The 27,988-nt window shown below is 59.2% G+C and overlaps 1 protein-coding gene across 1 annotated transcript; it reads right to left on the reverse strand.

Annotated features, from left to right (window-relative positions):
* Positions 1-8: 8 nt before the first annotated feature.
* Positions 9-27,892, reverse strand: PODXL2 (podocalyxin like 2). Its single transcript, XM_056129474.1, is given in 10 exon segments — positions 9-289; positions 793-972; positions 2,968-3,029; positions 3,203-3,359; positions 13,041-13,115; positions 13,590-13,736; positions 13,738-14,040; positions 14,042-14,403; positions 19,603-19,881; positions 27,752-27,892. Coding segments are annotated over 10 exon segments (1,833 nt in total). The 5' UTR covers positions 27,807-27,892; the 3' UTR covers positions 9-76.
* Between the last annotated feature and the right edge of the window lie 96 nt (positions 27,893-27,988).

Consider the following 27,988-nt stretch of genomic DNA (forward strand, 5'->3'; position numbering starts at 1 on the left):
GGGGGCCGGCGTGGGGACAGTCAGTGGGAAGCGGGGGACCCGCGCGGGCTGCTGCGGGCGCGGCGGCTCCGGTGCCTCACAGGTGCGTGTCCTCCTCGAACACGTCCGAGTCCTCGGGGTCCCGCTTGCCCCCCATGAGCGCGCTCCAGCCCCCGGGGCCGTTGACCGCCCCGCCGCCGTTCAGGCTCGGCTGCTTCTCCTGCAGCTCCGACTGGCTGTCGCTGGCCACGTCCAGCGTGGGGTTGTCGTGGCAGCCGTTCTCCACGAAGCGCAGCTCCTCCCCGTGGGACTGCGGGGGGTGGGGGGAAGAGAGGGGCACTGGGCCGGGCCTGGTGGGCGCAGGGTACACCCCCCCACCGGCCCCAACGCGCCCACGGCTCCTTCCTTCCGGGTGGGCGAGTCCCGTACCCAGCTGGCCACTCCCTTCTTCGAGGTGCTCATCCCCCTGCCCACCCCCACCCCCCGCGGGGACGCAGGGACACTGGGTCTGGGGTCCTGTGCCCCCTCCTACCCTCCTGGGGACCCTACGGACGGCTGGGGCCTCTTCTGGACCCCTGAGCACCAGCGTCCGCCCCTCCAGGGGCTGGTGCCTTGGGATCCCATGGTGGAGTGTGCACCCCAAAACCCGCACCCTCTGCACCTTCTGGGGCGGGAGGGGCACCTGTGAACTTGCAGCTGCCCCAGCAGGATCTCCTCCCGACACCCCCCGCCCCACCCTGCAGAGGGTGCCCTCTGGCCCCAGGTCAACGTCCCCTGTACAGGAAAGCCTCCGACACCCTGCCCCAGGCTCACCACATGTTTGAGCTTGGGCAGCCGGCGCTGCCAGCAGTTGTAGAGTAGGCCCAGCACGATGATGATGACACAGATGGCTCCGATGACCACCAGCACCACGAAGAGCGTCCCGTAGTCACTACGCACCTGGCTGGCCCGGGCCTGGCAACTGCTCGTCATGGAGTAGTTCTGGATGCCAATCTGGGGGGTGGTGGGGGGTGGACAGGGGGCCAGGGTCCTCAGCAAAGGCCCCTGGGGGGGGAGCAGCTCAAGGTGAGGGTGGGCGTGTGAGGTCGGAGAGTGGGGGGCTGGCACACTCGTGGCTCCGGACACTCCTCTGGCCTGGACCTGCTCCTCCGAGACTGCCCAGCTCCGTCCTCCCCACCCCCCACCCCCCACCCCATCCCGCCCTGACCAGGCTGGACTCTAGACCCACCGAACCAGTCCCCGGCCACCGCCAGCCCCTTCCCTTCTCATTCCGGGAGGGAGTCACACTGAAGTGGTGGCAGCCCTGTCCAAAGTGCTGGTCACAGTGCCCGCCCCGACCTCACAGCCGAAAGCGTGACAGGGCCGCTGGGAGTGCCCGCACACGCCGTCTGGGACAGTCCTGGGAGCGCAGCCCTGAAGCGGGTGGGGTGCGGCTGGAGAGGGGGGACTCCTGGGAGCACTTCTTTCAGGGGCGGTGGGGAAGAGGGAGGCACGCCAGCAGTGCTCAGGGATCGCCCTGGCTGTGCTCGGGGAACCATACAGGTGCCAGGGAGTGAGCCTGGGTCGGCTGCGTGCAGGGCACGTGCCCTCCCCGCTGTGCCTAGGTGGGTCAAATGACAGCGAGCTGCCGGGCTGACAGGTGTCATCACAGCCTTCAGACTGGTCCCCAGGGGCGTCAAGTGCTTGACACCACACACACACACACACACACACCCACACCGACCAAACACACCACCCCACACCCCCTCATACACACAAACACCACACACATACCTATACACACCCCATGCACATACACACCAGAGACACATATACAAACACACCACACACATACATACACACACCTGCACATACACCCCCCCCACACACACACATTCTGGCTTGTTCTGGGGTGAGTCTGCCTTCCCGGCTGCCAGTGGCCATCAGCGGTGGGGGTGGGGCCCAGGTGCCACTGACCAGCTCCCTGGGGGGCGGGGAGCGAGATCTCCTGCAAGTTCTTGTCCCTTTGCTCTCGGGACGCTTCGTAAGCAGAGGTGGGCTGGCTCCTTAGAGCTTGCCAGGTGTGCCCGCTAATCTACTCCACAATAAAATAATCTTTTGTTTCCCCCAGTGCTCGTGAGCCCAGAATTTCCCGCTGGAGAAGAGCTGGAGAGATGTGTGGGCATGGTGAAGGGGCAGTTTCGGGAGCAGAGGCCTTGGCCTGGGGCCAGTCACTGCCCCACTCTGGCCCTTGGCTCTCACTGTACTTTTTTTTTCCTTTGATTTTGTTTTGGGGCCACACCTGGTGGTGCTCGGGGCTTAGTCCTGGCTCTGCATTCAGGGATCACTCCTGGTGGGGCTCAAGGGACCCTCATGGGGGTCAAGGGTGGAAGCTGGGTGATGGGGTGCGAGGCCAGCACCCTCCCTGCTGTGCATCTCTGCAGCCCCAGCTCACCCTATGTGGGGTACCAGCAGGGCTCACGGGGTGCCTCCCCGCCCTGGGGCGGCCCTGCGGTCTGGGAGCCCATGTCAGCATCCAGCACTGCTTGGCGAGAAGGCCGTCACTCAAATCCCACACCCCGCACCCCGCTGTCTTCAGAGTCCCAGACCGGCAGGTGCCCGGAGGCCCAGCAGACACGCGGGGCCCCAGGGAGAAGCGTGAGCACCAGGCACTGGGGTTCACTGTGTGAGGAGGGGGCTGTCTCCTAGGAACCCCGAGGTCCCACCCGAGGATGGAACCAGGGGCTGCTGTGGCCACACGGGGATGCTGCCCATCTGTCCTCACGGCGTGGCCACCTACCAGGGGTACCTCTCTGGGGCTGGGGACGTGGGGGGGCGGAGACATCGTCCAGGCCCACCCTGGGACACGCCCCCTCAGCTGCTGGCCCTGAAACTCTTCTTCCCACCACAGGCCATACCAGCCTGTGGCCAGCCAGGGCTGTCCCCGCAGTCGGGCCAGGAGACTCCCCAGACCCCTAGGCGAGAGCCTGCCAACCCCCACACACTCACCTCTACCAGGCTCCTGCGGACGTCACCCAGCATGGACAGGACATCCTGGGTGGGCACCACCCCTGGGGGGAGACAACCCGTCAGCACCACATGCCCCAAGCGAGGCTGCCCCGTGGCCCCCTATAGCGACCCCTACACCTCAGGGAGCCCCACGCTGCCCCCCGGAGTCCCCTCCCACCCCTCCTCTGCCCACGCTCACCCCGGCCCTCGCCCCCGTGCCCACGCGCGCGCTCACCCTGCGCGCCCACCAAGGCCATGAGCAGGTGCTGCTCCTTCTCGCTGGGCTTGCTCAGGGAGATGTGCCAGTCCCCGGCGTGGCCACTACCGTGACGGCGCAGTACATCCTCCACTAGCGCCAGCAGCTGCAGGCCCCGGAGCTGCCGGAACACCTCCTGCCAGGACACAGGGCACCGGCTCAGCGTGGCGGGGGCGACCCAGCCCCGGTCCCCACCAGCCTCAGCCAGAGCCTGTGATGCCCGCCGCCGGAGTCCGTGAGCCCACCTCGAGGCAGTGCCGTGGCCCCTCACAACACCCAAGGGCCCCTTCAGGCACCCTGAGAGGCTCCTTCCTGCCCGGCTGAGCGGGGACAGGAGGGTAGTGGGTGCAGTGTCCAGCAGGAGAAGAACCGAGGAGCCTGTGCCCAGGACTGGGAGATGCTGTCCCCGTTCACTGTGCCTCCTGGCCTCTCCCAGGAACCGTGATCAGGATTGGGGGGAGGGGGTGGTAGGGGGGAGGCGCTTCCTCCTCCGGCAACCCTGCTGCTTCCTGCTCCCATGTGGCAAGAGGCTGGTTCTACCCCGCAGCCCAGCCCTGCTCCCGAGTTCAGGGTGCTCCACACCCACTGTCCATGCACCCCGACCTCCCTGACCCCCCACTCCGCTCCCTTCTGAGCCCCTGCCGGATGCCTCTCCTCCCCGTGCCACACTCTGGCGGGGGTGGGGGGGACCCTGCAGGACGCGGCAGCCCCTCCCCCTCCAGAGGGGTCCTGGACTCTGGCTCTTCTCAGCTCGAGCTCACGCTTCCCCAGCTGTCGTGCCAACCCCAAGCCAAGCAGGGCGTCTCCGGTGCCAGTTTCCGTGCCTGGCTCCCGCGACAAGTGCCAGGGTCTGGCATGCGCTCACCAAGCAGAGAGCCAGGCCTCTGGAAACGGGGGAGCAGTGAGTAGATGCTGGGGGGACAGCCCTGAGCAGCGGAGAACGCCCGAATTCCTGTGCGATCGTCACTGCCTTCCACACACTTGTGTGCGTGCATATGCGCCCGTGTGTGTTGCTCGTGTGTGCATGCCCGGATGAGAGAGGGAGGGAGGAGTGCAGCCCATCCCTACCTCCACGGACTAGGGTCCACTGAGGCCCAGCAGCCGTAGTGCCTACATAGGAAACCCCTCTGCTCACAGAGGCTCGCCCCACAATGCCACAGCCCCGTTCCCCAGTGTGCATGCTTGGCCTCCTCTGGGCTGAGACGTCTCCTGGACTGCAGCTCCCAGATCCTGTGCCAGCCGGGAGGGGCTCACTGTCCCTTGGGCCTCAGTGTCAGTGGCCAGGGAAAAACCTGGGTTTTGGGGAGTCAAATAAAACCTGGGTTCCAAGTCCTGGGTTTCAGTCTTGGGTTGGAGAGGCGGCAGGTCACTGAGCACGGGCAGTGATCCCTGCGACCAGAGCCGGAAGTGAGCCCCGAGCACTGCCATGAGTGAGCCCCCCTGTACCCCACGCCCCAAATCTTGGTTCTTCTCCTTATTCAGCTTCGCCATCGTTAGTCAAATACTGCCGCTCTCTGAGCCCAGCGGGCCCCTCTGAAATGTGGCCTTGAGTCCTGGCACCCGAAGGTCACTCTGAGGAAGAGGAAGAGCAGGCCATCCAGATGCTGCCAACTGGACAGCTCTGCAGGCAAGAAAAACGCTCTGTGACCCCTGCCTGACATCACACACTAAAGCCATCCCAAGTGTTGGAGAGAATACAGCACGTAGGGCGCCTACCGTGCCCATGGCCAGCCCAAACGGTCAGCAGCCCACGAACCCCACACAGTTCCCCAAGTCCCACAGGAAGTGATTCCCTGAGCACAGAGCCCCAAGCAATGCTGGGTGTGGCCCCAAACCCTAAAAAGTCACCCAGAGGCATTACCAATCCAAAGTGTTCGAAGCTACTAAATGCCTGGGACAAACTGTCACGGACAACTCTGTAAACCACAGGGCTGAAATAAAAGTGTCCTTGATCCAGAGACACAGCAGTGAATCCCAGAAGACGGAGGCTCTCTGGAGTTCTCTCTGGACCCTATACCAAGCCAATGCCACTGGGCACCTCAGATGGAGTGGGTGTCCCAGCTCTGCCCGCTCCAGATGAAACCCCGATGGCCACAAGCTTCCAGAAGAAAAGCCCAGGGCTGGAGCGATAGCACAGCGGGTAGGGCGTTTGCCTTGCATGCAGCCAACACGGCCGACCCGAGTTCGATTCCTCCGCCCCTCTCGGAGAGCCCGGCAAGCTACCGAGAGTATCTCGCCCGCATGGCAGAGACTGGCAAGCTCCCCGTGACGTATTTGATATGCCAGACACAGTAACAACAAAGTCTCATACTGGAGACGTTACTGGGCCCACTTGAGCAAATCGATGAACAACGGGAGGACCGTGACGTGGGTTAGGGACTAAGACTCCAGGCCACATGGCGGCAATGGAGACAGGCCAGCCTTTCCCATCTCCCCACCTGCCTGGGGTTCTGCCTGTCACACCCATGATCTGCCTCTGGGTGCCATCTCAGCTCATCATAGCCTTGATCCGGAGACTCCCAAATGAATCTCAAAATGGATTAGCTCCCTACAGAGATGTCTCTGGACCTCAACTATTTACAATTTTATTTTTAAAATTTTTAAAAATTTTTTTTGCTTTTTGGGTCACACCCAGCAATGCACAGGGGTTACTCCTGGTTCATGCACTCAGGAATGACTCCTGGCCGTGCTCAGGGGACCCTATGGGATGCTGGGAATCGAACCCGGGTTGGGCCGCATGCACGGCAAACACCCTACCCGCTGTACTATCACTCGAGCCCCTCATTTCCAATTTTAGAATTCCAGAAGCGCATGGCCGCTTTTGCGGTCACATGACCTCTCATGATATTCATAATCAGCAATAGAAAAGAAATGATCTAGCAACTGCCCCTGGCAGGCAGGCTTGAATGGTAGTGGGAGAATTGGAAGTAACGATGGTGGGAAGGTGTCATGGTGGTGGGATTGGTGCCGAAATACTGAATGTAATCACTTAATGTGAACAACCTTATGAAAACAATTTTTTTTGAATGTTGAACACACACACACACACACACAAAGAGTATCAAGGGCAAAAATAAATTTTAGACGCGAGCATGGGAGGCCAGCTTCAGCACCCAGAGCAGGCAAGGGCTCAAGGCAACCCCAAAACAATCACTAGGCAGGAAAATAATGGACAATTGAATTCTTCATAATCCAGTTTTTAAAAAAAACTGATTTCATGGGCCAGAGAAATAGTACAGTGGGGAGGGCATTTGTCTTGCATACAGCTGACCCAGGTTCAATCCCAGAATCCCATATTGTCACGTGAGCCTGCCAGAAGTGATACCAGAGCACAGAGCCAGGAGTGATTCCTGAGCACTGCTGGGTGTGGACCAAAAGCCAAAACAAAGACTAAATTCTGTGGAGAAAATGTTTACTATATATATGCATGACAGAGCTCTCACACCCAGAATATAGGGGTAATTTGTAGAAACCAATGTAAGTCAGATAACCTGATACATGAGAGGACAAAAGATTTAAATGATCACTGCATAAAAAAGAGGCTGGCCAGGGTGATGCACAGTGGGTGAGGCACCTGCCTGCATGCAGCCAACCAGAGTTGAATCCTCAGCACCTCATATGGTGCCAGGAGTGACCTAAGTGCAGAGGCCTGAACACTACTGGGTATGGTCCCCAAAACAAACCAACAAGAAAAGACTATGGAAGCCACTGAAGTACCCATCAAGGCATGATGGGACAAAGGAGGCATGGAGCAGTTACACCTGTGGAATACTACGCAACCATCGAAAGATGAACTGAAACAAAATGGAAGGCGCTCAGGGACAATGGTGTGAAGCAGAGTCATTCAGAAGGAAGACGACGGGTGCTGGATGATTTCAAGTGAGTGTGTAAAAAATGGGGCATTTTAAAAACAATAAAAAAAAAGACACAATAAAACAACAAACCAGAACTCTGATTACCTGAGGGCCAGGGAACAAGGGGAGGCGAGGGGTGTTCTGAGGAAGCCCCGCTGCCGGCACATGCCAGGCCCTCGCAGATGTCCTGTCCTCCCTGTGGACACACTGCACTGACCCTCCCACGCACCAAGCTGCTTCTCCAGCTCAGGGGCCTCGGTCCCTGCCTCTCAGCTCTATGTCGGCACGGGTACTGGTGGTGAGTGGAAAGGGGCTCCCGCCCTCACCCAACGCATCTTTCTTTTGCCCCTAACCAAGTCCTGCTTCTGCTCCTCCCTACAAGCATGGAAATCCCGCACAAGGCGGAGTCCAACAAACTCAGGCTGCCGGGGAGACAGAAGTGAAGGCGGCTCAGGGGCTCACTGCAACTCAGCCTTGCAGTGCTCCCCGGGGTTAGGGGGTGGGGGAAAAGCCATCTTGGGGCCCTGGGGAGGTGGGGAACAAGCACAGCGCTCGAAGCCTCAGAGGGCAGCTTTCTCTGTGAGGTGGGACTGGGGCTGCTGCCCTCTCGCCAGGAGGAGCTGTCCGGGGCTACAGGGCCTCAGCAGGGCAGAAGAGGGGAGGCACCCAGGACCCCGAGGGACCCCAGGAAGGCACTAACCAACCCTGGCAGCAGGGTCCCACTCCACAGTCCTTGGAGGTACAGAAATCCGGCCCAAGAAGCTTGGCCCAGATGTGGCCCCCGGGCTGCCCAGCTCCCGACGGCTCCCCGAATCCCCTCTTGGGCCATTTGTTCCAGCCTGGGGTGGCGGAAGAGAGGGCAGGGATGAATCGGGACCCCAAAGGCAGAAGGTGCCTAAGGCAGCAGCAAAAGACCTGGCGCTCTGAGCCACGGTGGCATGTGGCAGGAAGGACCTCGCTGTGGGTTACGATGACGATGACGAAAGCTGAAAAAAGAGAGAGCGAATCCTCAGGGGGGAGGAGATAAAGAGAAGAAGCGGGCGGGGGCGGGCCATCAACCAAGGCGAAACTAAACCATCCACGCTGGGCCAGGCAGAGGGTCGCCCCCCACGGAGCCCGGGTCACCGACTTGGAGGACAGAGGTGATCGGAGAGGCTTTGGGAGTCAGACTCATCCGGTGGGGACACAGTGGGTGGCCTGAAGCGAAAGGAACCGCCGTCCAGTTCCTGAGCTGCTCCCGCAGAGGCAGTGGGCTTCCGGTGCGGTGACTGCTGACCACGTGTCCCAGAAGGGAACAAGAAAAGACTCGGGGTGGCAGGCAGTCAGGCTTTGGAGGTGGGGGGCCAGGGATGCTGGGTCAGAAGGAGCAGCGCTGACTCCGTCCCTCTTTCTCTTGTCCAGAGAAACACCAGGGTGCCCTGTGCACACTGCAGTTACGCCCCCAGAGGAGGAACTAGAAGACCCTGTGGCCCTCTGCACTTCCTGTGAGGGGGTCTGGCAGCCCAGGCACCAGAGAGCCCCTCCCCCACACATGCAGGCCACACATGTGCGTGTAAGCACACATATACACACACACACTTGCACACCACACACTCACATATTTATACACACATACAACACATTCACACAACACACACAACGCACACACACCACACATACACTCATACAACATATACACACAACACACACAACACACTCACACGTTCATACAACATACACACAACACTCATACAACATATACACACAACACACACACCACACACTCACACGTTCTCACAACATACACATACAACACTCACACTCTCATACAACATATACATACAATACACACACCACTCACACATTCATACAACACACACAACGCACACACACCACATACACTCATACAACATATACATACAACACACATACTACACACTCACACGTTCATACAACATACACATAACACACTCATACAACATATACACACAACACACACACTCATACAACATATACACACAATACACACACACCACTCACACACTCATACAACACACATACAACACTCACACTCACATACCACACATACTCATACACACTCACACACACATACTCACACAACACACACAACATACACACAACACTCACACACTCATACAACACTCACACTCACATACCACGCATACTCATACACACTCACACACACATACTCACACAACACACACAACACACACACTCAAAACACATGTTCACACAACACATACATTCACAACATACACACAATACTCAACACTCACACTCTCACACATGCACACACACACACACACACATATGCATGAACACAAACATATACACACACACACCCCCGCATCCAGATCTGGGCTCCTGCCTCTTTCCTTATCAAGAGGCACCAGGCTCCCTGGGGAAGGGCTGCCCCAGGGCAGGGTCGGGCAGGGACAAGATAAGCTGGGGCAGGCGTTTGTGAGCCAAGCTCCTGAGCTGGGCGGGGCGCAGCAGCGGCGTCTGCCTGCCTCCCTGCCAGGCCTCAGTGCCAGCCAGCAGCTCTTCCTGGACTCGCGCTCGGCGGGGGCGCCCATGTGTGGAGACTGCGGGGCTGGCTCCTCTCTCCCCTGCAGGGCGAAGGACCCGGCCCTGCTCCCTGCCTCTCCATCCCCAGCCTGTCCCGGTACCTTCCTGAGCCTCCTCCCTGCCTGCGTGCTCTCCCGGACCCTCTTCCCAGTTTCTTCTGGAGGACCCTCGAGGTCTCGGGTAAAGGACCTGTTTTCCCACATCAGGGAATTCCTGGAATCAAAGCGGATCTTCCTGGGGTCGGAGCGATAGCACAGCGAGTGGGGCGTTTGCCTTGCACGCAGCCGACCCAGGTTCAGTCCCCGGCATCCCATATGGTCCCCCAGCACCGCCAGGAGGGATTCCTGAGTGAAGAGCCAGGAGTAATCCCTGAGCATCGCTGGGTGAGACCCAAAAAGAAAAAAAAAAAGTGGATCTTCCCAACTCTCGAGAGGACTTTTAGGAAGACGCCATTCCCCGCGGGCCCCACACCACTGAGTCCCTCCAATTCCTCCCCAACCAAGGTCCAGAAGCAATAGGACAGCAGGGAGGGCTGCTGTCTTGCTTGGTACACGGCCAACCCGGGTTCGATCCCCAGCATCCCATATGGTTCTGTGCACCGCCGGGAGTGATCTCTAAGCGCAGGGCCAGGAGTAACCCCTGGGCATTGCCAATGTGACCCAAAACCCAAAAATAAAATAAAAGAAACATGCCAGCCACGTTATCTCATTCTTGCTTTGGACAACCTGGCAGGCTACCGAATGTGACCTGCCCACACGGCAGAGTCTGGCAAACTCCCCGTGGCGTACCCAATATGCCAAATACCAGTAACAATGATGGGTCTCATTCTCCTAACCCAGAAAGAGCCTTGAATGTGGCACTTTTTAGAATCTCAGGGCTAAGACGAAGGAGACGTTACTGGTGCCTGCTCAAGGCAATTGACGAACAACAGGATGATCGTGATCTTGATGCCGGCCAAGACCGATATGCGATTCTGAATTAAACCGTAAACCAGGGCCAGGAAAGGAGCTTTGAAGCAGTGTCTGTGGTTGAATTCTAAGAACCGTCCGGAGAGAGGAGTGTGCTGCATTACTTGCAGGGAGTCTGGCTCTGCTCACGCACCGCGGCCATCCCAGAGAGCGTTCTGGGAAACACAACACAATGCTGGCAGGATGCCTTAAAATTACTCCTAGAGGGGGTCCCTCTTCCATTCCCCCCCCAAAAAAAACCCCAAACCCAGTGCTCTCCACCAGTGAAATGGGTCAAAGACAAACTGAATTTCTTTGTACTATCTTTTTTTTTTCTGTAAGTGTAAAATTATATCAAAATAGGGGCTGGAGCAATAGCACAGCGGGTAGGGCGTTTGCCTTGCACACGGCCAACCCGGGTTTGAATCCCAGCATCCCATATGGTCCCCTGAGCACTGCCAGGAGTAATTCCTGAGTGCAGAGCCAGGAGTAACCCGAGCATCGCCGGGTGTGACCCAAAAAGCAAAAACAAAACAAAACAAAACTATATCAAAATAGAAAGTAACAAACAAACCAAAAAGATTATGGGGCAATAAAGACCTTTTCCCACCATTGACATCTGAGTTGTTGGTGAAGGAAGTACATCAGAGGCACGGGGATGCGGGGGTATAGGGCACATGTGATCAAAGACACCAAGAAGCTCAGCGGGTGCTGGCGCTGGGCTCCCCAGTACCAGCACTCGGCCCGGGAGAGAGCATGGCTGCAGGCTCTGGCCTTGCATACGGCTGACCAAGGCTCGGTTTCCGATACCGCCTATAGTTCCCTGCACATGAGTAGAGACCCCTGCACACAGAGCTAGGAGGAGGCCTCAGTACCACTGCTGTGCCCCCCAAAACCATATGAATAATGGAAGTCACAGTGCTCCCATTGTTCATCAATTTGCTCGAGCAGGTGCAGTAACGTCTCCATCGTGAGACTTGTTGTTGCTGTGTTTGGCATATCAAACACGTCACGGGGAGCTTGCCAGGCTTTTTATCGTGCGGGGGGGGGGGGGGGGAATACTCTCAGTAGCTTGCCGGGCTCTCCGATAGGGGTGGAGGAATCAAACCCGGCTCAGTCGGGCCAGGTGCACGCAAGGCAAATGCCCTACCGCTGTGTTATTGCTCCAGCCCATGAATAATGATAATAACCAATATTCAGCATCCCTAATCATCAAAGAAACACGTTCAGACCACAGAGACGCGCGCTCAGAGAGTGGGGAGGCTGCCAGCCGGCAGACAGACAGGGAGGGAGGGAGCGAGGGGAGCCGGCTAACGGCACAGACGTCCAGCTTGGAAGGCGAAAAGGTCTTGGAGATCTGTTTCATGAAAAATATTAACGTGGGGTCAGAGTCACAGCACAGGGGAGGGTGTCTGCCGTGCACGCAGTCAACCTGGGTTTGATCCTGGGCATCCTACAGGGTCCCCCGGACACCGCCAGGAGTGAACCCTGAGCACCATGAGGTGTGTCCCAAGAGCAAAAGAAGAAGGGAAGAGGGGAGAGGGGGGAGGAGAGATGAGGAGGAGGAGGGGGAGGAGGGGAAGAGGGGAAGAGGGAAAGAAGAGAGGAGAGAAGAGAGAAAAGAAGAGGAAGAGGAGAAAGAGGAAGAGGAGGAGGAGAGGAGGAGGAGGGGAGGAGGAGGGAGAAAGATGAGGAGGAGGAGGAGGGGAGGAGGATGGAGGAAGATGAGGAGGGAAGAGGAGGAAGAGGAGGAGAGGAGAGGAGGAGAGGAGGGAGGAAGATGAGGAAGAGGAGGAGAATGAGGAGGAGGAGAAGGGAGGAAGACAAGGAGGAGGAGGAGGAGAATAGGGAGGAGGAGAAGGAGGGAAAGGAGGAGGAGGAAGAAGACGAAGAGGAGAAAGGAGGAGAGGAGGGGGAGGAAGATGAGGAGGAGGAGGAGAATGAGGAGGAAGAGGAGGAGGAGGGAAGAGGAGGAGGAGAGGAGGAAGAAAAGGAGGAGAGGAGAGGAGGAGGAGGAGAGGAGGAGGAGGAGGCGGAGGCGGCAGAGGAGGAGGAGGAGGGAGGAAGACCAGGAGAAGGAGGAGAAAAGAGGAGGAGGAGATGGTGCTGGAGGAAGCCTCAGGCGGGGGGGGGGGGGGGTACAGCGGAGAGAGGGGCTCCCTGCCATGTCCCACTGCAGGTGGACACCAGCCCCCCTGTCTCCCTGAGCATCGGTCCAGCTGTGCCCAGGGGAAGAAGGAATTCTCCGATAAAAGGAATTCTCCAGCCCTGGCTCAGAAGCCCAGTCAACAGAGGCTTAAGGCGCGAAGGCACACTAGCGGCTGGCTGGGGAGAGAGCAAAGCAGTGCTGACGGTGGGGGTCCCGACCCGGGACCCACAAAACCCAGCTCCCCTCCCACCCGAGCAGAGGGGCAGGAACCAGGAGCCCCGCCCGCCCACCACACTCACGCAGTCCAGGTTCTCCGTCATGTTGAGGATGATGTAGTTCCTCCCTGCCAGGTTGCTCCAGTCTTTGCAGATCACCTGGACACAAGACAGATGGGACAGGCAGGGCAGCGCGGTGCCTGCCAAGGCCCAAGGCGGGGCCTGACTCAGGCCTGGGGGTGGCTGACGGCCTCAGGGGATGGCACACACCCACCATCCAGGCCCGTCTCACTCCTGGGGGTCTCGAGGGCCCCAGGCAGAGGACCCCTGGAGCTCAGGGAGCCGTGTAAAGGGGTGCGGCTGTTGGGGGCCCCCAACTTGGCCGGGGTGGGCTTCCCTTCCTCTCCTACTGGTGCTCTTGAGGGTATAGACGCCGACATGGATGGGGGTTGGGGGTGCATGGGGCAGTGCGAGCCCGGGTCTGGCCCGATGCAGCCAGGGCTCTGCTTACCCAAGGCCTGAGCTTCACACTGATGGCGGCAAGGCCACCGCACCCTGCAGGCACCTCACCCTGGAGGCACCGCACCCCTGCCGGCTTCCCCGGGCCCCAGACCCTGGCCTGCCGCCCCTTACCTGAGTGGAATCCCAGGGCATGCTGGAGCGAGCTTCTGTGGCCACGTCGTCGTCATCTTCATCATTGTCATCGTCAGGGGCCTGGTGTCCGAGGTGGTCCCACCCCAGGGGAACGGTGGAGGCGGCCGGTTCCAGGTCTTGGGGAGTCGGTGGGGGGGGAGGCCGAGACCCCAGGATGCAGGGGGTCCGGGCTGGGGGCCCGGCTGGGAGCCTCAGTGTGAGGCGAGGAAGCCCAGGCCGGGCCCTCATCCCACACGCTGGTCGGGCCTGCTGCCCCCACGGTGGCCTCGGGCTGCCCCCCGTGGCCCTCCCGGCTACTGGAGTCCGGTGCTCCCGGAGACTCGGCGCTTGGGGCGGCCGAGGGCGGCAGCAGGTGGGGGGCCACGGTGCTCCCCACCTCCACCCCCGAGGAGGCCGGGTCCCCAGAATCTTCCGGCCTGTGTTTGGGGGGGCGCAGGGGTGAGGCTGCTACTGGTGGGGGAGAACGTGTGGGCCTGAGTTTGGGCTTCTCCGTGGGGTCCCTTCACAGACAGCAGCCCCTCCTCCTCCTCCTCCTCCTCCTCTCCCTCCTCCTCCTCTTCCTCCTTCTCCTCCTCTTCTTCTTCCTTCTCAGCCTCCTCCTTCTCCTGCTCCTCTTCCTCTTCCTCCTCCTCCTCTTCTTCCTCCTCCTCCTCCTCCTCTTCGGGACCCATATTCCAGGGGGGCTCCACCAGGTTCATCTTGGGCAGGGGGGAGGGGAGGCTGGGCCCCTCCTGGCCCTGACTGGCGTCTTCTATGGGACCCGCCTTCTCCGTCAAGTCTGGGAAGCCGTAGTCTGCAGACAGAGATGGAAAGTTCCTTCCACGCTTCCGTTCCGTGAGAGAGGGAAGAAGGGATAAAGGAAGGGAGGGAGAGAGAGAGAGGAAGGAAGAAAGGAGGGAGGGAGGCCACAGGGAAGTACTTATGACAAAAAGGACACCCACTGTTACTTCCTGCCGAGTGTGGGGCACAGAGCAGGTCTCTCAGGGAGACCCGGCCCAGAAGAACAAAGCAAGCTGCGAACCCTGTGAGGGGCACTGGGGAGACGTCCTGCAGACTTCCTGCAAGCCTGCAGAAATGTCTGGAAAATAAGCAGCTGCAGACAGCATGCGGGATCCCTTTCACAGCTGGGAGTTTTGGCACTGGGCACTGGAAGGAGGGGAGGGGGGAGACGAGGAAGGAGGCACAGTGAACAGAATACAAAGACAATCTACAGAATGGGAAAGGATATTCACCCAATACCCACCCATTAAGGGGTTGATATCAAGGATATCCAAAGCACTGGTTGAACTCCACAAGAAGAAAACATCCAACCCCATCAAAAAATGGGGTGATGAAATGAACAGAAACTTTCTCGAAGAAGAAACACGAATGGCAAAAAGGCACATGAGAAAATGCTCCACATCACTAATCATCAGGGAGATGCAGATCAAAACCACAATGAGATATCATCTCACACCACAGAGACTGGCCCACATCCACAAGAATAAAAGCAACTGGTGCTGGCGCGGATGTGGCGAGAAAGGGACCCTCCTTCACTGCTGGTGGGAATGCCGACTGGTTCAGCCCTTTTGGAAAACAGTATGGACGATTCTCAAAAAATTAGAAATTGAGCTCCCATTTGACCCAGCAATACCACTCCTGGGAATATATCCCGGAGAGGCAGAAAAAGTACAGCCGAAATGACATCTGCACTTCTATGTTCATTGCTGCACTGTTCACAATAGCCAAAAACTGGAAAAAACCCAAGTGCCTGCGAACAGATGACTGGTTAAAGAAACTTAGGCACATCTACACAAGGGAGTACTATGCAGCTGTTAGAAAAAAATCGGGGCTTGGGCGGGCCTTCGGAGGGGAAAGGGGAGCTCTGGACACTGGTGCCAGAGAGAGCAGGACCCGCAGGAGGAAGAGAGGAGAGACAGAGGAGGAGTGAGGAGAGGAGGGGAGGAGAGAGAAGGGGAGGAAAGAGGAGGGGAGGAGTCAGGAAAGGGGAGAGATGTCTCCCAGCATGGAAGCGAAGGAAGGTCTACACTGCGAGGGACCTCAGTGGGCAGTCGGGCACTCGCCTCCCTGTCCCAGAGATGCCAGGCGACCCCAGGAACCCCCCCAAACTAAACTGAAATAAAAAAAACGGGATTCAGTGGCCCCAGAAAGCCAAGCAGGCTTGAGCCTAGGCTTTGCCTGTGGAGGTCCGGCTCCCTCCCCTGAGCACTGAACCATTCTATGCTTGAGTGCAAAGTGCCTTGAGCCCAAGCCGTCATCCCCTCTCTGCTAATGGTTCCTTGATTCCTTCGCAGGGGCACTCCTCCCCCCCCCCAGGGGGTCCAGAGGCATGGGGGCTTAGGGGACCTTGAGATCTAGTCTTGACCAGACTATGACCTTGGTCAACCCTGGTCTGGAGGTCTGGAGATGGTTTCATCTGTGCGGATCAGACGACTAAGCTGATCCAGAGAAGTTTCTGGAAGTACCAGAACAGCAACTTGTGCTCTCCACTGGGGAAAGAGGTGGGAAGGGTGAGTTCCTGGGGCTCTAGAAGCCACCGTACCTGGAAGAGCCCGAGAAGACCCCAGCAGGGGACCAGGGGCAGCTGAGGGACTGAGCAACAGGATGGCAGGGAGGGTACCTGCCCTGCATCAATCCCGAGTCCTGCCAGGAGTGATCCGTGATGAGCACAGAGCCAGGAGTAAGCCCTGAGCACAGTCAGGTGTGACCCAAAAAAGGTAGAAAACAAACACCGACCCCTCCCCCAACGTTCTGGGCTGGAAAATCTTTGGCTGGTCTTTGCGTTACTGACCCAAGAAACGGCAACTTACACACAGGCCTGAGATCCTGGGCTTTGGGGCCAAAAAAAAAAAAAAAAAGAAAAGAAAAGAATCAGAAGAAACAACCTGACAGAGGCAAGGTGACTCAGACACAACAGAGCTTCCCACTGTCCCCGGGACGTCCCCAAGCCGTGTGACAGCACCAGCCAAGGCTTTGGGTGGGCCCTGCTCATGGCCCACTCACCAGCCCTTCTCCGACCGCCCCAGTTCCCACTCGCTCACTGGTCACCGGGGATATGGTGATGTACAGAACGTTCTCCATGAGGCACAGGGAGATGAAGCCCCCGATGGGGGCCTGGCCCGTGGGCGCTGCTGTCCTCAGACTCGGGGACAGTTCCCGGCTGGGGTGTCCTGGGCAGCTCCTCGCCAGGCAGACCCTCAGAAGGCTCCTGGGCACCTGGAAACTCCAAGCTGCAACCGCCTCCCCCCTGCGCAGAGCCCCCCCAGCTGGTGAAGTCTGGCATCACAGGGCAGGGGCACAGAGGGCAGCAGGGAGTGCCACCCACCACCCCGCGCCCGGGACAGCTGTCTGATCCCCGCCTCCCCACACCCTCGAGGAGGCAAAAGTCGAAGACAGCTGGGGTGTGTCTGGGTCACACAGATGTTGCTCTCCGCCTGCTGCTGCTGCCTAACCCCATGGTGCATGGATCAGCAGTGATCTGGTGCTGGGTGGGGGACATCATTCCCTGTTGCCAGCTCGGCAAGATGTGACAGGGCTCCCCAGCGGTCCTGCTTGCTGGCAGGGCCAGAAATGGCCTTTGGAATCCCGTCTTCCTTCTGAAGTGCTGGAGGAAGACCCAAAGCCCACGAGACACGGGGGAGGAGGAGAGACCCCAGCCAGCAGGAGGGCGGCAGGCGTGCCTGGCAGCGCAAACGGGCCACTATTCCGTCACGGGATCCCCAATCCCAAGGGTGTGGACGGGACACGCTGGGCCTGGACCATTGTGGCACTTCCGGCTGGGCCCAGACACTCCTGGTTTGTAGCCTGGGCTGCCCAGGGCCGAAACTGAGCCGTGGGAAGGGGAAGGGACCTAGGGAAGAGCAAGAAGGGACCTGGGTGGAAAAAAAACAAAACATTCCCTCCTCCATTTCCTCTGCATCCTCCCATCCCTGGGGGCCCCTGCCTGGGGTCCCCGCCTTTAGCTACTCAGGTCTGTGTGGCAGAGATAGGGAGTGGGACCCCCCAGTGGCATGGGGGAGAAGAGGAGGAGAAGGAGGAGGAGGAAGGGGTGCAGCCTGTGTCCGCCAGCTCATGAGTACCGGCAGCTGGATGGTGACTCAGTGAGGCGAGTCCCCGTGAGTCAGAGACGTGGAGAAGCCAGAGGAGGAGAGAGCAGGAGGGACCCGGAGAGAGGAATGAGCCCAGATAGCACAGGGTCCTCAGCGTGGAGTGGCCCCGCCACATCCACGGTGGTCCTGAGGATAGCCTGGGGTAGCTGAGGGACTCAAGATGCGGTCTCTGGACAAAGGGAAAGGCCAGGGAACCCCGAGTCCATCTCAGAACTCGTACCATAGAGAGGCGGCCCAGGGGGAGACAGTTGATTCCTGTCTCCCCGTGAGCCCTCCCCCGACCAAAAAAATTAAAAATTAAAAAAAAAAACAAATTATACTTAGAATGAGGAATTCAACAATAGTAAGCTCACGCAAGGTGCACTGAGCTCAGGAAGGGAAAGGCCTAAATAGAAAGCAAATAGAAATACCAAGGGTGGGGGGCTGGAGAGATAGCACAGCGAGGAGGGCGTTTGCCTTGCACGCGGCCGACCTGGGTTCGATTCCCAGCATCCCATAGGGTCCCCTGAGCACTGCCAGGGGTCATTCCTGAGTGCAGAGCCAGGAGGAACCCCTGAACATCGCCGGATGTGACCCAAAAAGAAAAAAAATTCAAAGGGGGCGGGTGGGATAATCCAGCTGGGAAAATGCCGGCCTTGCACATGGCAGACCTGGACTCCAGCCCTGGTACCCCATGGGGTCTCTTGCGCCCTGCCAGGGGTGATCCCTGAGCACCACCAGGTATGCCCCCCACCCAAAGTCAAAGAACCTGTAGCAGGGATGTGCAGGGATGTGCACACACACAGCTGTATGGCGAGGACGTATATATCGGTGGAAAGTAAAACTTAACTGTTTTTTTTTTGGATTTTGGGTCACTCCCTGTGAGTGATGCTCCAGGGACCATGCAGTGTTGCAGATTACACCTGGGGCTCCCAACACACACATACACATACTCTCTCTCTCTCTCTCTCTCTCTCTGTCTCTCTCTCTCTCTCCCGTCCTTTCAGCCATCCCCAACCCCAACCCCAACTCTCTGTACACCAGTAAAACTGACCAGGTGTCAGAGGCCATGATCATCTTGCCTCTCAAACTGACCAAGATTTTTTTTGGGGGGTGGGGTGGGGAGGGGAGTTAGGCCACACTGGCGGTGTTCGGGGCTTACTTCTGGCTCTGTGCTCAGGGATCACTCCCGGAAGGCTCAGGGGACCGTATGGGATGCCGGGGATCGAAACCAGGTTGGCCGTGTGCCAGCCAAGCGTGCTAACCACTGGACTATCTTTCCGGCCCCCAGTTCCGTACCATCATGCCGCCAGACATGCTCCCACTTTCACCGTCTGACACTGGAAACGGGGCTGGAAGCCAGTGGCAGGTGCGTGCCCTCTCGCTTATGGACGTAGTCCGGTCGTGGCCTGTGCTGAGTGCCAGGCCGCAGGCCCCATCTCCATACCAGAACCCAGAAACCAGCCCTGGGGTCTGGCCGGGAATGGCAGACAGAAGGCCCTGGGGTGGGGGGTGAGGGCAATGGGGTCAGTGGCTCTTGAGGAGACGCCTTGTCAAACGGAGGCTCAGGGAAAGCCCTGACCGTGCAGAGACCCAGCTCTGGGTCCCTGGTAGAGGAGTCAGTCTGGTGGTGGCCTTGGATGGCCGGGTAGCCACCAGGCCTCCACTTCCTTACGCCTGAAACAGGGGGGGCGGGGGGTGTCAGTCTCCGGCTGCTCACAGACCAGATGAGGGGGAGTCGGCGTGAGCACAGGCAACAGAGAGCGTGACAGAGAATGGCTTTTGGGGTGAAGGGACACTCAGGCCCGGTGGGCTGGCCCTGGGCGGGCGGGGTGCGGGGGACCTGAAGGGGAGGCCATGGTGGAAGCTGGAGGGATGTGAGGAGGGCCGAGGCCCGCACGTACCTGCAGTGGGGCCCAGGTCCAGGCTGGACTCGTTCAGCTCTTCCTCCTCCACCCAGAAGTACTGCGGCGGCTGCAGGATGCGGGACTCATCGCTCTCCTCGCTGGGGAAGCCAGAGCCGGCCGCACCCAGGCCCGCCCCCAGGCCCCGGGCCTCGCTCGGCTCCTCCGAGTCCAGCGGCTCCAGGCCGGTGGGCAGCAGGAGGTCCAGCAGGGAGGTGGACGTGAGGCCCTCGGGGCCCGGCTCCTCTGCTCCGGCCACACACAGGCCCAGGAGTGCTCCTGCACAGGAGAAAGGCGGAGAGGGTCACCGGGCAGGAAGGACAGGCCAGTGCAAGGCAAAATGCGGACCCTACAACTAAGAACGTTGTCGGGGGGCACAGGCTTGGGGTGACTCCTGGGGCCCCCCGAGACGGTCGGCCGGGGGGCTGCGGAGCTGCTGTTCTCCTACCAAAAGTCCAAAGGTGGGGGGGTGGCTCGGGGCGGGAGAGGGGGATGCGGACTGCAGAGACGGGGACACGTGAGCACTGGTCCCCTCCGACACACAAGCGTGGGACCCCACGCCACAACACTTCGGTGCTAGGGGCCAGGGGGGCACAAGTGGGGGTTTCTGCTTCTGCAGGCCCAACGTCCCCCGCGGTGTTATTCCAGGCTGCCGCTTTCCCAAAGCTGCATCAGGAGCACGGGAACTTTTTTTTTTTTTTAATTGTATTGGATCACCGTGAGATAGTTATAAGCTTTCATGTTTAGGTTCACTTCACTTAATCACTTGACATCCCGTTACTCATTGATTTGCCCAAGCAGGCGACAGTAACGTCTCCATTCATCCCTGTTGCGTGCTGATGTAGCCCAATGGCGTGTGCTCGCTCCAGGAACACGAACAGCCTCACACCGATCGTTCAGGGTCTTTTTTTTTTGCTTTTTGGGTCACACCCAGCGATGCACAGGGGTTACTCCTGGCTCTGCACTCAGGAGTTACTCCTGGCGGTGCTCAGGGGACCATATGGGATGCTGGGAATCGAACCCGGGTCGGCCGTGTGCAAGGCAAATGCCCTACCCACTGTGCTATCTCTCCAGCCCCTCGTTCAGGGTCTTGACGAAGAAGTCTGACCATCTCATAGGTGGACAGCCACATGAACTTTTGAAGTCCCGTGGAATCACACAATGATCAAACACCCATCGCTCCAGCAGCGAACTTTCCCCACCACCCATATCCCTGGTATACCCCCCCTTACCCACCCTCCCCCTGCCTCCAGGGCAGACATGATTCCCCATAAACTCTCTCTACTTTTGGGCATTATGGCTTGCAATACAGACTCTGAGAGGTTATCATGTTTGATCCTTTATCCACTTTCTGCACACATCTCCCATCCCGACCGATTCCTCCAGCCATCTTTTTCTTAGTGACCCCTTCTCTATTCCAGCTGCCTTCTCCCCTTTGCTCACGAGGCTGCCTTCCAGCTAGGGAGCAATCTACCTGCCCCGTGTATCTACTATCCTTGGGTGTCAGCCTCATGCTCTGTTGTTCGATACTCCACAACTGAGTGCAGTCCTTCTATGTCTGTCCCTCCCTTTCTGACTCATTTCACTGAGCGTGATACTCTCCATGTCTATCCATTTATAAGCAAAGTTCATGACTTCATCTCTCCTGACAGCTGCATAGTATTCCACTGTGTAGATGTACCAAAGTTTCTTTAACCAGTCATCTCCTCTAGGGCACTTGGGTTGTTTCCAGATTTTGGCTACTGTGAACAGTGCTGCAATGAACATATAGGTACAGATGTCATTTCTCCTGGGGCATGGGAACGTTTAAGACATGCGGCAGCCCCAATGCTGTCTCTTCTTTCCCCGTGGATTCCGGGATATACCTGGCAGTGTTCAGAGCTGATCCCTGGCTCTGTGCTCTGGTTATGCTCGGGGGACAGGATGTAGTGCCAGTTGATCAAACCGGGGTCTGCCATGTGCATTGCAAGTGCCCTACCCTCTGCACTACCTCTCTGGTCCCTGAATACAGTCTTTGTTGTTGTTGTTATTGTTGTTGTTGTTGTTGTTGACACCCCGTGATGCTCAGGGGTTCCTTCGGACTCTGCCCTTGCAAATACTCCTGGCCGGCGGTGCTCGGCGGATGATGTGGGGCACTGGGGATAGAACCCAGATCGGCCCCGTGCAAGGCAAGCAACCGACCCGCTATACTCTGCTCTGGACCCTGAATGCCATCTTTATTCTAAGCTTTCCCCCTCCCCCTTTTTTGGGTCACAAAGGCGATGCTCAGGGGTGACTCCTGGCTCTACACTCAGGAATTACTCCTGGCAGTGCTCGGGGGACCCTATGGGATGCTGGGAATCAAACCCGGGTCGGCTGCATGCAGGGTACATGCCCTACCCCGCTGTGCTCGTGCTCCAGCCCCTGAATGCCATCTTTAGAAAACCATCTGAAGGTGCCACCCAAGCTCACCCAGTGCGGGTAAGGTCTCTTCATTTCTCCAAACCACCAGTTCAAGGGCAAACCCTTCCGATGCTCCCCAGATCATCCACCAAGAACAGGAACCCACCGCCCTCCTGGCCAGGACCGCCACTCAGTTCCAGACACCTGACTGACTGGCTCTTCTCCTGAGAGCAGCCCGGGTTTCAATCTCCTCGTCTGAAATGACCTCCCATCCCAAGGTTTTCCTCAAAGTAGCCAGGAAGCAGGAATTCCAGGAATCATTTCTGGTCCATCGCCGTGAGGCGTGAGGACCTGACGCTATTGGTGCCACGTGTGCTGCAGGGGTCTCTGAGTTTTAATATCTACACTGAACTCAGGCTGCAGCACAGCGACTGGCTACTGAGGCCAGAGAGACAGGACAGTGGGTAGGGCATCTGCCTTGCACGTGACAGGTTGGCCAGGGGTTCAATCCCTGATACCCCGTCTGGTCCCCTAAGCCTTGTCAGGAGTGATCACGAACACAGAGCTAGGAGTAAGCCCTGACCACCACTGGGTATGTCCTAAAACAAAACAAAACAAAACAAAACAAAAAACATGAAAAGGAGCATTTGAGGGCTGGAGTGATAGCAGAGAGTAGGGCGTTTGCCTTGCATGCGGCCAATCCAGGTTCAATTCCCAGCATCTCATATGGTCCCCCGAGCACTGCCAGGAGTAATACCTGAGTGCATGAACCAGGAGTAACCCCTGTGCATTACCAGGTGTGACCCAAAAAGAAAAAAAAGAGAAAAAGGAGCATTTATTTCTGATTGTTCCCTGGGACCCAGAGCCGCAAAAGGGGCAGCTGGGAATGGAGTTGGGGGCATGTGATTGCCATATGCTTTGTTCCAGTGTGACCACACAGGCCCAGGGCACAGGGCAGTGGGCACAGAGCGGAGAGCAGAGGTATACAGAGAAAGCCTGGGCTCACCTGGGCCCGTCCACGTCCCGTCTTCTCCGAGGAGCTTCCCTGGGCGTCTGGGAAGCGGCCAGGCCCCCGGCCACCCTGTCACACACTCTGCCCTCACACAGGGCAGCCACTACACCACCCTCACCAGGGCGCCCTCATCCCTTCTGGGACTGCGCCACCAAGGGCACGGGGTGTGTCCCCGAACACCCCGTTGGCTTGGCCATTGCGGCTCCTCTCCAGGTTCCGAACTAGAACGCTGATTGTCTCTGGGACATGTTTGAATCACTAACCGGATGACTAAGCAGAAGGTGATTGGGCTGAAACTTTCTTGAAAGTAAAATAATGGAGCAGGTGGAGAATAAGGTCCATCAGCATTGTTCATCGAGTGCTAGTCCATGCATGGAGAGCCACAAGGGGCTGGGTGGTCCTACAAAATGGCCTTTCAGGTGGGGGGGTCGGAGTGATGGGACAGGGGCTTAGACACTAGGCCTTACAGGCGACCAACCCCGGCTCAATCCCAGCACTACACAGAGCACCCGGACATCACTAGGTGCAGTTGCAGAGACTGCCAAGCACTGCCAGTGTTCCTGTCCCAGAGGGTGTGTCTGACAGGACAGCGAGGAGGCCGCTTGCCTTGCACATGGCCAACCCCTGGCATCCCATATGGTCCCCTGAGTACCACCAGGAGTGATTCCTGAGCACAAAGCCAGGATGATTCCCTGAGAATCACCAGATGTGCCCCTCCCCCCCACAACCCCCCCAAAAAATAACCCAAATCACACAAAGGGAAAGAGTGTCTCTAAGCGAGCATGAATATTCATGCACTGATTACAGAGCCCAGAAGCCAGAGTTGAGGACTATAAGGGAGCACCTCCCCCTCCACCACACACACACCTGCTTCCTTCCAGCCAACCCAAGGTCCCAGGCAAGTCCCATGTGGCTCTCGAATCTCCCTCACCAAAAGCATTGCACACCAAGAATGCTTGATTGACGCTTCTGCCTGGGTGCTACGTTCAGAAATACTTCCTTGACAAACCGCACCCATTTCATGAACGTCAGCCTCGAATTTTCTCAGAATAAAAATAATATTCACCTCCAAGCACAGGATCAGGAGTAAGTAGCCACACATCCCCGGCACTGCCGGGTGTGCACCCCAAAACAACGCACAAATTGAATTAAGGAAGCATTATTGGGGGTCAGAGGGAGGACTCAGAGGGAATGGAGTGTCTGTTCTGCATGTTGGGGACTCAGGTTCCATCCCCAGCACCCCAAGGCCCACCCAGCCCCACTGGGGAGGGAACCCCCATAGCCCTGAGCTGGTAGTTGCTCCAGTACACTGGTGGATGAGTCACGCCTGCCCCCCGAAATAAAAAGTCTCCCAGATTCAGTCTCTAGCACTGCAGGGTCCCACAGGCTCTGCCCGGTGTGAGCCAGCCCGACCTTAAGGGCTGGAGCATCTCTGGGCACTCCCATGGCATGCAGGGCCCAAAGAAGAAAGTCGGAAAGTTCTCGGCAGAATGGCCCTACGGAAGCCCTGCGGGACCACACTAGCGTCGCTGCTTCCCACCCTGGGAGCTGGCTCCATCAAGGGGCTCAGCCAGGGAGGGACCGCACAGGCTGGCACCCAGGATAGCCTGGACCTGGGGGGGAACCGGGACTACCCTCTCGAGAAGTCTCACCAGGAGTACAGTGGGCGCCCCTCTCTCGGGGACCAACATCTGAGGCAGGGAAGTTCTCCAAGAAAAAGACAAGGGGGTGCTAGAGTGATAGCACAGCGGGTAGGGCGTTTGCCTTGCACACAGCTGACCTGGGTTCGATTCCCAGCATCCCATATGGTCCCCCGAGCACCGCCAGGAGTAATTCCTCCGCGCAGAGCCAGGGATAAGCCCTGTGCATCGCTGGGTGTGACCCAAAAAGAAAAAAAAAAAGACAAGGGGCCATGAATCCCAGGGTCCAGCTTCTAACCCCATGGCTGGGGGAGTCCCCAGAGCCCAGTCAGAGCCCAGTCTCCCCACGCACTGGCACGAGAACACCTCCCTGATGCCCTCCTTCCCCACGGACTGATGGAGCCTGGGCGCCTCCAAAAAGCTATGTGGATAAAGGGATGGGGGGTGTGTCTCTTCCTTTTCTAATTTTTTTTCTGGGGGGGGGGGGGACACCTGGCAGTGCTCAGGGGTTGCTCCTGGCTCTGCACTCAATGATCACTCCTGGAGGGGATCATCGGGTGACCATATGGGGGGCCAGGGATCAAGCCGAGGGCTGGCTGCGTGCCAGATGAGGGCCCTCCCCGCTCCGCCACGGGTCCAGCCCCCACTGCCTTTTCTTGCCTCCGCCAGGAAACAGTTCCACTCCCCTGAAGTTTTTTTTCCCTTCGACGATGATGATTTGTGTCCCTTATTTAGAGCCTGATACTTTCCAAGGCCTTGACAATGGGTAATTATTTAGGTGACTACAAAAGGTTGCTTATTTTCAAACGTGGCCACGGAAATAGTAGCTGAAACGTAACCGCTGGGTACCATTATTTTTTGCCCTTAATGATGAATCTGCCTTCACTGAGACCCCAGTGGAGTCCCGGCTTCAGACCGCATGCTCCATCTGACCTAGTTTCTCTTTCTCGCTCTCTCCCTTGTAATTTGCTTTTACTTCATTAACTCTGGGAGAGGGAGAAGGAGAGGGAGAGGGAGAGAGAGGGGGAGTGGGAGGGGGAGAGAGAGGGAGGGAGAGAGAGACCAGAAAAGGACTAAAGGACTCAGGCAGCAGCTTCAAAGAAAGGAAGATCCGACCCCAAAAATCTCCAGAGAAAAAAGGCCAACAAACCGGTTAAGGGGGGAAGGGGGGCTCTGGAGCCCCCACATCTCTCCCTCCTGCAGTTGGCCGCCTCCAGCCCCACCCCCTCCCCCTAATCTGCAGCTCTGAAGTCCAGATCTCCCTAAAGCCCCGCCAGACACCAATCCCCACAGCATCTGCCACGCATCCCCACGCCCGAGCCGGCAGCTACAACAAAAGTCGTCTCGCACCGCCGCGGCCCCGCAGATGCGTGTGCGCATGCGCACACACATTCTCTCACACACGCAAGCACACACGCACACACTCGCATGTACACACATGCGCGCGCACACACAGGCACGCACACACAATCACGCGTGCACACTCACACGTGCACAGACGCGCACACACATACACTCATGCACACACAGACACACGAACACACGTGCATGCACACTCACGCGTGCACACACATACAAACGCGCATGCACACACATTCCCGGGGGAGGGGGAGGGGTGCCCGTACAACACAGATGTGTCTTTGTCGAGTTTTCAAGCAAAGACGCAAGTGAAGGAGCCTCTGGACCAGCCGTCTGTCCACCTTCCAGGCAGCGCTGGGTCAGGGTGCCAGGGAGGAGGCGGGGAGGGCAGCGTCCCTGCTGGGGTCCCCACAGACTCCGCCAGCAAGTCCTGGAGCAGCTGTCACACAAAGAACTAGTCGCTGATCAATATTTCATTGCGGAGTGAGTGTCTGCACCCCTGGGAATCCAGGACAGGCACAGGCCCTCCTCAGTCCCGGGCTGAAGCGAGCCCCTCTGCACCCGCCTTCCCTGGCGGGGGTCATGCACTAGAGCACGTGGGCCTCTTCCGAGGGGGGGGGGGGTCGCCCTGTCTCTGCGGTCCCAGGGCAGCCCACTCTCCCGCTGCCCCTACCCAAAGGCAGGCTCTCTCCTCCCCTCCTCCCACGCGGGTGCACACCACGTGCCCTGGGCCGCACGAACGCACGCTTGCTCCTCCCCACACCTGCACACGTGCGCCCACGCGCCCACCGCATCCCTGGCACCCCCCGTCTCCGCTGCCACCAGGACCCAGACACACCTTCATCAGCACTCGGGGCACGCACCCCGCCCCCACGTGGAGCGGCTGTCCCTTTCCGGGCCCACCGTGTCCTTAGGTGACCCGCCCCTCGCAGGCAGACAGTCCCCAGTACCTGCCCCCAACCCCCTACCCTGCGTCGGCCACTCGGGTGGGGGGTGGGCGCGCCGGCAGACTCCGGCCCCTTCTGGCCCAGGCACGTCCGCGTGGCACGCGCCAGCCCGCACCAGCCCCCGGAGCGTCATCACGCACATCCCTGGCGGTGCCCGCGGGCAGCTGAAGGCCCGTGCCCTTGTGCGGGTTGTGCGTGGGTGGGGGCCACCAGGCAGGGTCCCGGTGGCCCAAACCTCCTTCTCCTCCTCCTCTTCTTCCTCCCTCACCGTCTGCCCGGGCACCTCTGGGCTCCGGCCAGCGGCTAATAAAAGTTGCCCGTGCAGCCTGACAGACGCACCCCGCCCCCCTGGCACGGCGCAAACACACCCCCCCGCTGTCGCAGCAGCCCGGGGACCGGCTCTTGGGCAGCCCCGCCGCCACGGGACCTCTGGAAGCTGCTCCTCTCCAGCCTCGGGGGGTGCAGGGGGTCCAGGGCGGGGTCCCCGCGGTCCCCCCCCCCCACGCAGCCTCCGGGCAGATGCCCAGCGTGCGTGCGCGCGCGCGTGTGTGTGTTGGTGTGTGTGCATATGCGTGTGTGTGTACGAGTGTGTGTGTGTGCCCGCGCCGTGCAACCCCGCACACCGCCCGGGACGGCGCCGCAGCGCTGCCTGCCCCGCGCGCCCGCGCCCCGCGCGCCCGCCCCTTTGTTGGCGGCCCGGGAGCTGTCCAGCACCGCGGCCCGCCCGCCGACCGCCGCCGCCGCCTCTGCCCGCCGCCCAGGCCCGGGCCCGGCGCGCGCCTCCCCGGCCCGGCCCGGCGCGCACTCACCCCCGGCCAGCAGGAGCAGCAGCGGCGGCCGCAGCGCCCGCAGCAACCGGCCCATGGTGCAGCCGTCGCCGCCCGCAGCCGCAGCGGCGCGGCGCCTCGGCCGGCGTCAGGGGCCGCGCGGGCGGCGGCGGCGGCGCGCGCTCGCCCCATTGGCCCAGGCCGCCGTCACTCGCGCCCGGGGCCCGCCCGTCCGCGTGCCGCGGGCGCGCCCCCGCGGAGACGAGGCGGGCGCGCGGG

The sequence above is a fragment of the Sorex fumeus genome, unplaced genomic scaffold (genome assembly GCF_029834395.1).
Source record: "Sorex fumeus unplaced genomic scaffold, SorFum_2.1 ptg000072l, whole genome shotgun sequence".
Lineage (NCBI taxonomy): Eukaryota > Metazoa > Chordata > Mammalia > Eulipotyphla > Soricidae > Sorex > Sorex fumeus.